Below are 12,243 nucleotides of genomic sequence, written 5' to 3'. Positions count from 1 at the left end.
GTCATAACCCTGTCTATGTCTTCATCAGTCCATGAGGCTGAACTTAGAATGACTCCTGTGTACTGAGTAATGGACTGTCATTGGGGTGTAGACTGGCTCTTGTTTTTTAAGGCTTCTGCTAAGGTCCTTTCCTCCTGGGCAACAGTGTTTTTCGCTGTGAGTTGTGGTGGACATGTCCTTGCTAGACTTCTCCTTGTAAGAGTGACTCTTGTAGGAGTGTTTTTTTTTTATTTAAGCAGGCTTTCAGGGACATGCTTTTGCACCAAGTGGGCTAATCTAGTGCTTTTGGTGCTAACAGCTGTTTTCGACGTGGTGTGTCCATTTTCGGCGGACCAAAGCCTCGTCTTCCAACGTTCAGCGTTTCTGTAGAGGGTTTGACACAGCATCTGGTTTGTCTTTCAACTTACAGGGCCTGTCGTGAGGCGATCGGGACCATGAGTGCTCAGAGGACAGGAATTCAGTGGACCTCCCCCTTGACACTGTGTGGACGTATGGCCGACGATGGCGTCAATTCCTTGCCCTTGGCTATGTGCTTAGTGCTGGGGGTAGTGTGAGTGCTTCCGGCACCGGGTGTCGTCCCCGTAACAGAGCCGCCAGCCTGTCTCTTGGGGTCGGGGGCTTGCACTTGGGAATCCAATGGTTCCCCATCGCCTTCGCTGTCTGAAAAGACCGCAACGCTCCCATAACTGGAAGCTCCCTCCACATCCATGGCGGCCTCGGCCTATAGGCTCAACAATGCCCCTTGTCATGATCCTGTGCAAGACAGATTGCACACATGGTGCTTGTCTACCCAGATGATTTTTTTATCACAAGTGGGGCAGAACTTAAATGTAGTGTCCTTCATAGTTAAGGAAAATGGCAGCCAGGCGAGAAAAGAGTGTGTAAAGGGGAACATGCATTCCCCAATGTCCACCCCCCACGCTCCCTAATGTCAGGGTCGAGGCCCGGTGTGCCCTTCCAAGGACGAAATTAATTTTTCAATATTAAATGGAGTCAGCCGAAATGAACTCTGCAATTAAGTATCTGTCACGATGGTGGAAAAAAACAATCTGAGGGACCCCGACACGTGAAGGACCATAGGTACAGTGGACGTCACACTAGGGATAGTATTACTGGCACGCCGGTAGACGTCCCTTTTAGAGTTTCGCAAACTACTAATACTCTGCAGCTTTCACAAGATGTCGGGCCTATGCATAGCAATTAATTGTGATCTAAGCAGATTCCACAGCCCTCAGAAAATCAATATCTCGCTCTCTCTCTCTCCATATACTCATCTCAGTGGATTGGGCATCCCAATTTAAAGGGACGTTAACTTTTTTTTATAAGATGAACAGTATGTATCAGGAATTTCTTCATCCCAGTTTTGATACCACAGGTTCTGGTATTATAAAACACCCCATGTAGGCTATAGTACGCACAACTTTAGGGAGTTCCTCACATGAAGGGGAGTCATTGTCCCCAAAGGGGAAGTCTCTCCCAGTGAGGTCCCGCTTGCCTCTACCCCTAGAGAGGGTATTACGGAGTGGGCTTACCTCCCTAGCCACAGAGGGAGGGGGGGTTCCCCCATGAGGAGAAGCTGCAAATGCAATCGTCAAACTACTCTCGCACTATCCCCTTAAATTCCTGCTGACCTCAAAGGGACTCCCAGTGGTTGACACACTGGTTTAAGCGTGCCTTTTTTGTCAGTATTGCTTTTGCAGCACTGAGCACTGGTTCCAAGGAGACTGTTTAGGAGAATTTCTATTTCTGTGCCAATTCCCTTTAACCTTAGAGACCCCCAACTCTTTTGCTGGACTCAAGGGCTTATTAATTTGTACTCATGAGTGAGTGGGGCCTTTTTTTCACTCACTCATGTGTTTTCCTGACTATGATTTTCTGTTCCTTCCTGTTTTATGGAGTCTGGTAAACTCCTTTTACATTGTGACACAGCACCTTTTGTGCAGGGTCACTGAGAAATCCCTTGGACTTTTCTTAATGCTGAACTACATTTTCTTGGGTGAACTACTGTTCCCAAGAATAATAAGATGACCCCTGTCTTACTTACCTTTACTTTATGGGTCCAGCACTCAACCACCATACGTGGAGTGCTGGGGCGGTACATAGTAACTCCTTTAACCCATTCCTCATGTAACATTTTGTTACCCTAGCTCACTTGAATGGCTGGTGGCAGTGTTTTTATGATTGTACTACCTAGTGACATGCATCTGCAGGCTGATGCTGCAGTGCTGCACTCAAGGGTGACCATTTTCTAAAAATGTCCCAGTCTTCTTTTTTCTACATTTCTTGTTCATTAGTTTCTTCTGGGCTTTTACTATGTTTGCATCAGGTTTGAGTCCTTTGCGTGTTTCGCCTTTGGCAGGCTTCAGCCCTGAAGCCCGCCCAGGCTCCAGTGCGTCTGGAAAGGCAGGAAGTGAGGGTGGGTCCCGAAACGTCCCTGTCCTTTGTCTCTAGGTGTGCTTGAGTGAAACAGTTCCTATTGGCCGGCTGGCAGTCCTGGAGGACAGCCACCTGCTCTGTGATTAGCAGCCTACGGATGTGAATGAATGGGAACTTGCATAACAAGCAAGGTTTTTTGGGACTAAGAGTCGACCACTGGAGGACAACATCCAAGCAGAAGATGAGAGCAAACGCTAGCAGCAACCTCCTCGACCGCAAAGTGCCCAGTGAAGCCCTGCAGCTGGGATTACCCAGTTTTCTAATCGACAGGGAAGACCCGTGCAGCACGACTTCGTCCCTTAGGCTGGTGGGCCGAACTAGCTTCAAGAAAAAATATTTTGGCATAACCACCGACTTGCTGTGACTTTCCAAGGCTGCAGAGGCCCAATACCTGGGGTACCGCAACCATCTGTGAGTGCATTGTCTTCCGAAGTGTGATTCCGGCAAAATCTTTGTGGGCATCCAGAGGACCCTACAGCAGCAAGACATCCACGTCCAGAGTCCCCTCACCAGAGTCCAGGACCAAGGAACTTCTAACGAGAGCTTTTCGTTCTTCTTGGTGTTGAGAAAAAGGCGCCAAAACCATAAAGAGCTGCAGAATTGACGGAAATCCATTGCTGTTGAGTCCCTCACTCGAGTGCTGCCACAGGAGCCCGCCAGATGTCCTCCCTTTTCGGTCCCACAACCAAGGACCAGGAACAAGGGCCTGTAGCAGTGCATACAGAAGGCATCCAGCTGGAACAATCTTTTCATTTCAAAAGGTACTGTGGGGCTTGGGGTATACTATTCTTTTGCCATTCGGGGTGCTTCCAACCTTTGGGAGTGCAATTTAACCCTACACTAAGTTGACCTCACCTTACCGGCACTGGCCTTAGAGCTTGTTCTAAAGGTGGTTCCTCTAGAGTTTGTAATTTCTCTTATGAACACTGACTATTTAAGAACATTTTTCTCTAAGAAGAGCATCAGAACTTTGACTTTGCCCATTGAATTTGTCTGTCCTGGCTCCCTAAAGGCTTCCTTCTGAATCCATTGGCTTTGGCAGTGCTTGTTCCTTACAGGTTCCTTTGGGAGAATCAAACTGTTATTATAACCTATGAGTCTGTTCTGATTCTAACCCTAACCTTTCCTTTGTTAAATAACTCAATACTGCAAAGGTGATACCAATATAAATGTTATACTGGCATCACCTCTGAACCCTAATTTGGGATTAATCTTACAATGAATTGCTACTTTTTAAAGAATGCTTTAAATATCTTTGTGTCGGGATACATAATTTATGCAATATACCTTTAAGTGTGTAAGTGTTTACTTGGATAATTGCATTTACTGATTTCATTGTACAGCTCTACAGCTCACATTACCCATTTTAAGATAAGCCTGGCTGCTCAGTCACACTACCAACGTGTGTACTACGGGCCTATATTAAAAGGTGGGTTACCTAATACCAAGAGAAATCTTGTGTAGTCCCAAACCAGTAGAACTGCACTCATTCTTACTTAACCGACACCTCCTGGGGGATGGTTCCAGCGCCCTGAGAGGAAATTGTAGTCCTGCAGGAGGATCAAAAGGCAGCAACTTGGCTATGGTCCCACATAGGAACTATGGAGACAGTCAGACCAGATACTGATGTACATCAGTCTTGGAGCATGGACAAGCTTTGACATCAAGTTGCTCTGTCTGAATGATTGTGTGTTCTTAGAAATCACCATACCCCACACAAAGGTATTGTATGTGTGACCAGACTACGGCATACGATATCGCTGAGATCAGAGGCGCAGACAGTTAAAGCCACCTCTACCTGCAGCAGCAGTTAAGAACGCACATGTGACTTTTGTACCTGCCCTGTGCCATTGCAGAGCTGGGGCAGAGGGCGCCTGCTGGCTATCTCAGCAAAGGCAAGTTTATACTTTTATACTGGCATGGAGCATTTGAAAGACCCACCCTCCGGGTTCTGCAACAGAATTACTTTCCTCTTATGGAATAAAAATCAAAAAGGCTTGGGTTGTCCCACCCTCAAAATATAGCTATTCTATCACGGATACAGTACTCCTGCAGCTTTGCAAAAAGGCATGCTAAAATTATCAAAATGGTTTAACCATGACATAAGCTATCACTGCCACCAACAAAACATGAGCACATTGGAAAAGGATACTTGTCCCAAGAAACTAATGAGCACCATCATGGTAGTCCCCTCACTAGGGACCTTACAGTACTGAAAGAGCACACACTACAATAAATTGCATCCCCAGTGAGACCTTAAAAGGGACTACTTGGGGGAAAAATAGAGCAACACAGGAGACCATCAAAAAGTTCAAGGTACTCGCAAAGTGAGCAAAAAGAGGTCACTCTACCTTGCAAGAACAGGAAGAATGTAGAGTATAATATATTGTTAGAGGTAAGCACCTTTAAATACAAGGCCCACTGAGAAACAATGCATTATTTTTATGGTCACAATGAGCTAATGTTAACAATCTTTGCCCTGGTTATGACATGAAAATGCAACAGCAATCACTGCATCAAAAATGTTTGACACCAACTCCCCTTTATCACACAAATGACATTTGAATTTTGTTTTGTAAATAGTACAGTGTCTGCACTTACCACAGGTAGATACCAAGATCGTCAACATGAGAAGAAGCTAAAGAATCTCCAGTAGGGGACATGGTAATGGAGACAGCCGCAGAATCCAGCAGAAAACAGTCTATCAGGCTGAGGAGTGAAATAAACAAATTCATCATGTTTTGCAAAACAATGTTTTAATGATTAAGAAAACTGATTTTAAACTTTAAAATATGAAACACATGCTGCAACTAGATTTCGTTCACAGAATGTGAACACTAATTGAACACCAAGCTTAGAAAATCAGAATTGAAATGTCAACCTCCTCGTATTACAGCAGTGTAAATGTTGCTACATGGTCAAGCTATTCATGCATTTTAAAAATAACTTAAAGCAACAGAAAAGGGGAAAGTAGAAACATGTACTTTCTACATGAACTCACCATCCCGATGGAAGATCCCAAACTTTAATGCAGCAATCCATTGATGCAGTTATCAGCCAACGACCATCAGGACTGAAAGCCTTGAGGGTGCAGGGGGAAAGAAATGAACAACTAAATAAGACTTCGATAGAAGAGAGAACATTACCCTTATTTTGAAATGATTGTCCAAAAAACGTTCAGTTTCTGTCAACCTGTCAAATGTATGGATTTATTTCTAAAGATTCCTTAACGGTAATTGTCTTCATGTCGGACACAAACAATGGCCTCAAGGATAAAATGGGAAGAAACAGAAAGCATGCAAATGTAGACTATTGTTGAAAGCATATCAGGAGGCAAAAACAATGAAAGACTCACTTCTGGATAGAGGTGGCATAAAATAAAACAAGTGACACATTGGGTATGCATATATTAATATTTGTCTTCCATTCATAATAAAATGTGAATTACTTTAAAACAAATCCCCACACTGATCAATACAGTGATGGATGTAAAGGCATAATAGGGGGCCCTACTCAGTTGTATTAGACTAAAAACATATACATAACCCCATAGAATAAAATATTTGATTGTGAATGATTGTGTTTCTAACAGCAGCACATCTGTGGGATATATGCACACAAAGGGAATCTATGCACACATTGCCAGGAACTGCATTTTGATATTGAAATCTTCCCTATCTGTTCATATTTTACAGGACTCGATTAACAAAATGAATGCAAAATCATAGCTTTACTGGAGGGACAGACTCAACAAAAGCAAAGCCCCAATAAGGTTCTCACTAAAAGTCACTTGTGAAGGGGAAAATAGTCAAACGGACGCTCATTACTGGAGGACATACTTCAGTTAATTTGATAACATGGACAAATACAGAAACCAAACCATTTATGAGGGCTGTGGTAAGTCAGATACAGGAGACGGACAAGGACATGTTCTCAAATGTTTGTTATTTTAAAGTAAAGAAACGGCAGGTCTTTCTTTAGTCCTAGATGGTGGCTCCGTATTCTAAAAAATAAACTGGTGCGCGTCAGGACATCTCACTAAAATAAACGTTGTCCTCTGTCTAAACCTATTCTATCCTATCCTATGACTTTCCCTAACACTAACAACTTAGCCTAGAGAAGTGTTTTACTCCCAACTTCCTTGGCTTGGGTGGGCTGGTGCGTGACCCCCCACCCAATTGTCTCTCAGGTCTCCCTATTTGTAGTTCAGGCTGTACATTTCAAACAAATTCCGTATCGTTCCTGGTTTTCTAGATAGGGTTATTCGTGACTCCCTCATCAGTGTTCTGCTTAATTAAACAATTTCAGTCCTTAATTGCAGTACTTGTATTTGATCAATTTTGAGCTACAACAGGTCTCGTTTTTGTTCTCTTTGTGAATTCCATTTCTTGTTTGCCCCACTGGGTGTTCAAGTGTCTTATGTTTTTATTTCTCTTAGTCCGGCGCAGACCATATGACTTCAGCTAGTTTCAGGTTATCACAATTCTTGTTATTTCGTGGCTTATATGGTTTTCTCAACAATGGCTGGGCTTTCAGGTCCTTCAGACTCTTATGGCTTTTGCACCCTTGTGGGGTAATTTCAGGTATCCCCCCCACTCTCTGGGTTTCCGTTTCCCTTTATTTAGTCTGGCGTAGGCCCTTTTCCTCCTCAGCCGGTTTCAGATTGTCGTCCCTTTGTGGGATATAGGTGGTCTCAGCCCAACAAGGGCTATTCAGCCACAATGGCCATATGTATGGCGTATTCTTCTCACCTCCTTCTGGGGTAATGGGTTTCAGTCCGGTGTGAGCTATCTAGCCTCACTGGCCGCGTGTGTGTGTATCGTAATGTCCTAACCCCCTCATGGGGTGCTCCGGTGATTTAGCTCCCTCCTCCGAGTCAGCTGTATACCTGGATCTCTGTGGCATTTCTCATCAGGGGAGGGGGCGGCTCCAGTTGCTGCAGAACCGCATTCATGTGTAAATTGGCTCTCACAGAGTTTTTTCTGCTGGGCGTCGTAGCTTCAAGACACCAGTGTGCTGCGGCGGTTCAGTCTACCGCTTCAGGAAACCAGGATTCCTCAGGCTCTCTGCAGTCTTGGGACCAGCAGGCTCCAAGACTGCTCTGCCCACCACGGAGTCGACATGGTCAGGTCTCCAGGATCGAGCTGCTCCACACTACAGAATAGGCGTCTGCTTTGAGCGGGCTCTCAGGCTGGCTCCTACTTCCTTTCAGGTATGGGTCTCAATCCTTTTATCCTCCGCTCTGAAGTTAGAGGGGGAAATCCCATTTTCTGAATTTCCAGATTAGAGGGTGATAGAGTGGGGTCCCAAACCAAGCCAATCCCTGTTAAAGGCCCCTGTACATTATTATAGTGGTCAGTCCCCATGAAGCCCACAACAATTGGGATTCTTATTTCAAGGGAGATGTTACAAGGGGGATTTTCCCTCCGAAGTGGGGGGTCACACCCAGTGAGATCCCACTTGCCCTGTCCCCTTCAAAGTGTATATAGCACAGCTGGCACACATCCATAGTCCCAAAGGAGGTGGCTGCCCCTTGGGATGAGATGAATTCCCTGGATTCGTCATATGGCCCAATGATGACCAATTAACTGAAAATGGCACATGCCTGGAAGAAAAAGACAGTTGGCACATTGAGCTGGTAGTGGCAAATCTTCAATTTTAGGAACTACAATAGCACAATGTTTTACAAAAATCACATTTCAATAAAACTTATCTTAATACCATGTCATTGATGTTTCCTTGATGTCCGGAAAACCTCCTGACAATTTTTCTGGTTTCCATATCAAAAACACAAATGCAGAAATCATCTAAGGCAATTCCCAGCATACCACTGCAAGAAATGAAGAGTGATTTAGCAATCACAATTGTGTGTTATCGAGATGATTATATTTTCTGAATTCTTGGCAAATCCACTTATTGAAATACCCCAATATAAATGAAAACCTGCCATTAATTTAAGCACATAATCCATATATTTAACGTAGTGGAAGAATTTTTGTAGAATGGTTAAACAGTCCAACACCTTCTCTTCCTCAACAAGTGTTACCACAAAGAAATACAATTTTAAAGTAACAATTAAAACAGTCGGGTATTGTGAAGGGCTGTTATCTTTGCAGGGTTGGGCATGACATCAAATAAAATTTGAAAAAGCTTGACGATTGTGCTCCTGAAGAAAAACCAAACTGAGGTCACAGGGCGCTGCGCCTCTATATATACTGGCCCCGACGTCATGACTGTTGCGGGGCGCGTAGAGGTGTTGGACGAAGCCGAAATGAGCCGAAATTTGCCCTCTGGTGGCAGAACATTTTCAGCAGAACGGCTGCGCCATGGAAAGGCTATCATAGATGAGGAATCCGTGGAAAGAAGAAATCCATTAGCAATTAAAGCTAAGGGATGGGGTAACAATGGGAACCTTTGACCAACAATGTTAAACACATTTACATGGTCATGTTCAGGACCCAAAATGACACATCAATAAGTCCCAATGATTCCCCTCACTTCTAGTACACAAAAAAGGGGTCTGCAACCTGTGGCTCGCCAGATGTTTTGGACTACAAATCCCTTTAGTCTAGCCAGCATAGTCAATGGAGAGGGATCATAGGAATTGTATTATGGAGAGCCACAGGTTGCAGACCCTTGACTTAGTGCCATTAATGATCCGAATGCACAGCATACAGTATGTATAGCAAGCACTTGGGGGGAGGAAATGTGATTAACCCTTCACCAACAATGCCTAGAGGGACACCGTTAGGGAGTTTTACACAAGTTACTGTCTGCGACACAACATGGAAAAATGCACCATAGGTGACAGTGTCTTAACACCTTAGGTTTGGCCTGAACTACCCAAAGGTTTGGTAGCAATGGCAGAGCAACCATGCTTAGTCTAGGAGGGAGAAGGGCTGTAGTGAGGCACACAGCACTTAGAGCATACAATTGGTTCAAGGAAACACTGAGAAACAAACAGTTTTATAAAGATAGTTATGTTATGTACACTAAGGCTTTAGAAAATAAGTACTATCCACACAGTAAAATCACTGTAGAATAAAAGTTAGCACACTTTAAAATCACAAATGTAAAGAAACACAAAGGTTAGTTAAAACTACCAATACAAATAAGCAAACTTAGATTAACTCTTGCAACTTTAGTTAACTCTTGCTTAACTACTCTTGAAAAGCCTATACTAAAGGAGTCACAAAGAGTCAAGGGGGGCACTGGGTATGCAATAATCAAGGGCTGGGGAGGAAAGCGGTAGGTAAGCAGCAAACAGAACAAAGTCTTTGAGGATGTCTACAAGTTAGCAGGAAGGTAATCGTTTAGCAATTTAGAGCTCAATGGGTTGTTCACCCCAATGTGACTCAGAGTGCCCTGGAGAGGGGTGCAAGTAACAGCTTAACTGCACCCTTGCAAGAACACCTGAGCAATGCAACACTACCAGGGTAAGTACATAGGCTTGGAACGGTACCTTATCAATTAGGAACTTGATGCAGCAGGTTGCCCACCCTCCCACCACCAAGGCAAGGCGACAGTTGCCCCTGGTTCAGATGTCTTGGTCTGAATGGCTGAAGGTACTGAGGGAGGGAACAGACTGATGCACTGGGTCAGTGGAACGCCCAGCAAGGGATCTTCACAGCACTGGTGCGTTGGAGTCCTTCACAGGCTGCGGTTCAGCGACAGTTGTCTGTGAGACTTTTCTTTGGTTCTCAGTCCTTGACTCAGCTAAGGGGACTTCAAGGAGTGGAAATGGGTCACTGCAGGCCCAGAAGGATGTCCATGAGGTTTCAGCTCGATCCACACTTCACACGACGTTGCACTGCAAAATGGCACAGGTCCCAGGGTATTGGGAGATAGCAGCATAAGGTTGCAGCTCTTTGTGGGATGATGCAAAATGCAGGTGGTCTTCAGACTGGTTGGTTGCACCAGTTTATAGTAGGAAGAAGTCTTCAAGAGATCTTACCCGTTGCTCAGAAATTGAGGTTGGGTCTTCAGCGGTCACTCAAAAGCTCCGGCTGTCACTTGGAAGTTGTTGGGACATTCTCCTTCGAATTCCTCTACGGATCCTCAGTCCAGTGGTCGACTCATAGGTTCAGCTCCAAGAACCTTGCCTTTTAAGCAAGAAAACTGGCTGAGCGTACCAATTACCATTTGTTAGGTAAGATTTGCAAAGAACTAGTAAATCTTCCTTCCTTGTTCAACCCCAGAACTTGTTGCTTTACTAGTGGGATATTTTTCCATAATACCTCCGTGAGTGGGAACCTTTTTCCACACTCACAATCTAACTCTTTATGAATGTCATTTTTAAGACTCTCCATAGTGTCTTTTTAAAGTTATCCTCTTTAGCAGCTTATTGGCAATACGTGCCTGTTGTTGCTGGGTTGCCCTCAGGGTCCCCTTTTAACTTTCCTGTGCTAACCTTGAGTGACCTACAGTTCCCAAGGGTAGAAAGGATCTTTGGATACCTTTTACATTTTGTAAAGTGAAACCAGCACACCCTACCTTATGTGGAGTGCTGGGGAGATACAATGTATCCCCTTTCACACTAAAACTGTAACAATTCTGTAACAGTGACAAGCTTCCCTTCAATGGCTGGTGGCAGTGATATTGTGTATTAATTTGGTGCACCTTTAGCGCGGGCTGTGTTCACAGCTGCAGTAAAGGGACCTAGGGTGTCAATTTTTACCAAAATGGCCCGTCTTCTTTTTTCGCAATTTTAGTGTTTGTCGTTTCTTGTACCTTCCTCCGACATCCAGGGCAGGAAATTCCTTTGTGTTATTTTTGTCTTCGGCGGGAGTCCCCTGGACTTCCCACCCAGGCTCCAGTCTGTCTGAGAGCAGGAAGTGAGGAAGGAGTCCAAAACACCCCAGCCCGTTGTCTTACCCCTTGCTTGAATGGGGACAAATCCCAGTAGGGGGCTGGCTGTCCTGATTGGACAATTTCACTTGCACTGATTCTCCAGCCCTCTCTCCCTCCTAAGATAAGCCTGGCTGCTCCGTCTACGCTACCATGAACTCAGGTGTGAAAGCCTTATACCAAGAGTAATACTGACTCAGTTGAATGGTTTTGCTAAGCTTGGACTTCAGAAAAACTGTCCCAACATCATTTAAGCCTCTCATGCAAGTCTGGAGGGCGGCTGTCCAGGAGCCTGCCTCCCAGTTCAAAACGCTTCCAGGCAGGCACACTGCAGGACAAAGACCAGGGGCGTTTCGGTTACCTCCCCCAGTTCCTGTCCCTTTAGGCACTCAGAGTCCAGCAAACTAGTGGTGGGGACTCTCAGGTGGAGAGAATGTCGCCTAAAAAGGAAATCTACTCCCAACAGCTACCAAAAGTTAAAATATACAGTCGTACAATACCAAACCAAAAATGTACACTCCTAGAAATAAAATACAATAACCAGCAGCTATTCTAAGTAACTAAGAACATTTCCATAGACGGGAATGTAACAGATACATTTTAAAATTGTACAATAAATCAGAGATAAAGGCTACAATTCCAGTCTGTTGTAGGAAACGCCAGTGACCCCCCCCCCCCCATTGTGGACCAACGGCAAATATCAGTTTACAGACAAGTACCTTCCAAAGTGACTTTATAGGTGTTTGTAGAATTGTTAAGTTCCCCACAGGATCAAAAAGGACAGATCCAATAGCCACATTAGCGGTAACAGGACAAAGTCAGGTAAGTGAGTTTTAGCCCACAAGTGCAGTGAAAGCATCATCCAACACCAGAGAAGAGCCTCTCGAAGTGTTCAAAGTTTGATAACTAGATGCCCCATGCAGAAAGCAAGCAAATCAGCATTTCGGACAATGAAAGTCA

At 44.5% G+C, this 12,243-nt stretch overlaps 1 protein-coding gene across 1 annotated transcript in view; it reads right to left on the bottom strand.

Moving 5' to 3' along the window:
* WDR36 (WD repeat domain 36) overlaps positions 1-12,243 on the bottom strand; it is an 804,166-nt gene that overhangs the window by 233,560 nt on the left and 558,363 nt on the right. The window contains exons 15-17 of the mRNA XM_069625487.1: positions 8,158-8,266; positions 5,438-5,517; positions 5,038-5,145 (exon numbers count right to left, since the gene is read on the bottom strand). Of these exons, the coding sequence (XP_069481588.1) occupies positions 5,038-5,145; positions 5,438-5,517; positions 8,158-8,266 (297 nt within the window). The remainder of the gene's footprint in view (positions 1-5,037; positions 5,146-5,437; positions 5,518-8,157; positions 8,267-12,243) is intronic.

The sequence above is a fragment of the Ambystoma mexicanum genome, chromosome 6p (assembly GCF_040938575.1).
Source record: "Ambystoma mexicanum isolate Mex_15411 chromosome 6p, UKY_AmexF1_1, whole genome shotgun sequence".
In the NCBI taxonomy this organism is placed as follows: domain Eukaryota; kingdom Metazoa; phylum Chordata; class Amphibia; order Caudata; family Ambystomatidae; genus Ambystoma; species Ambystoma mexicanum.
Note: the sequence above shows the minus strand (reverse complement) of the source record. Positions and strands in the feature narration are given on the sequence as shown.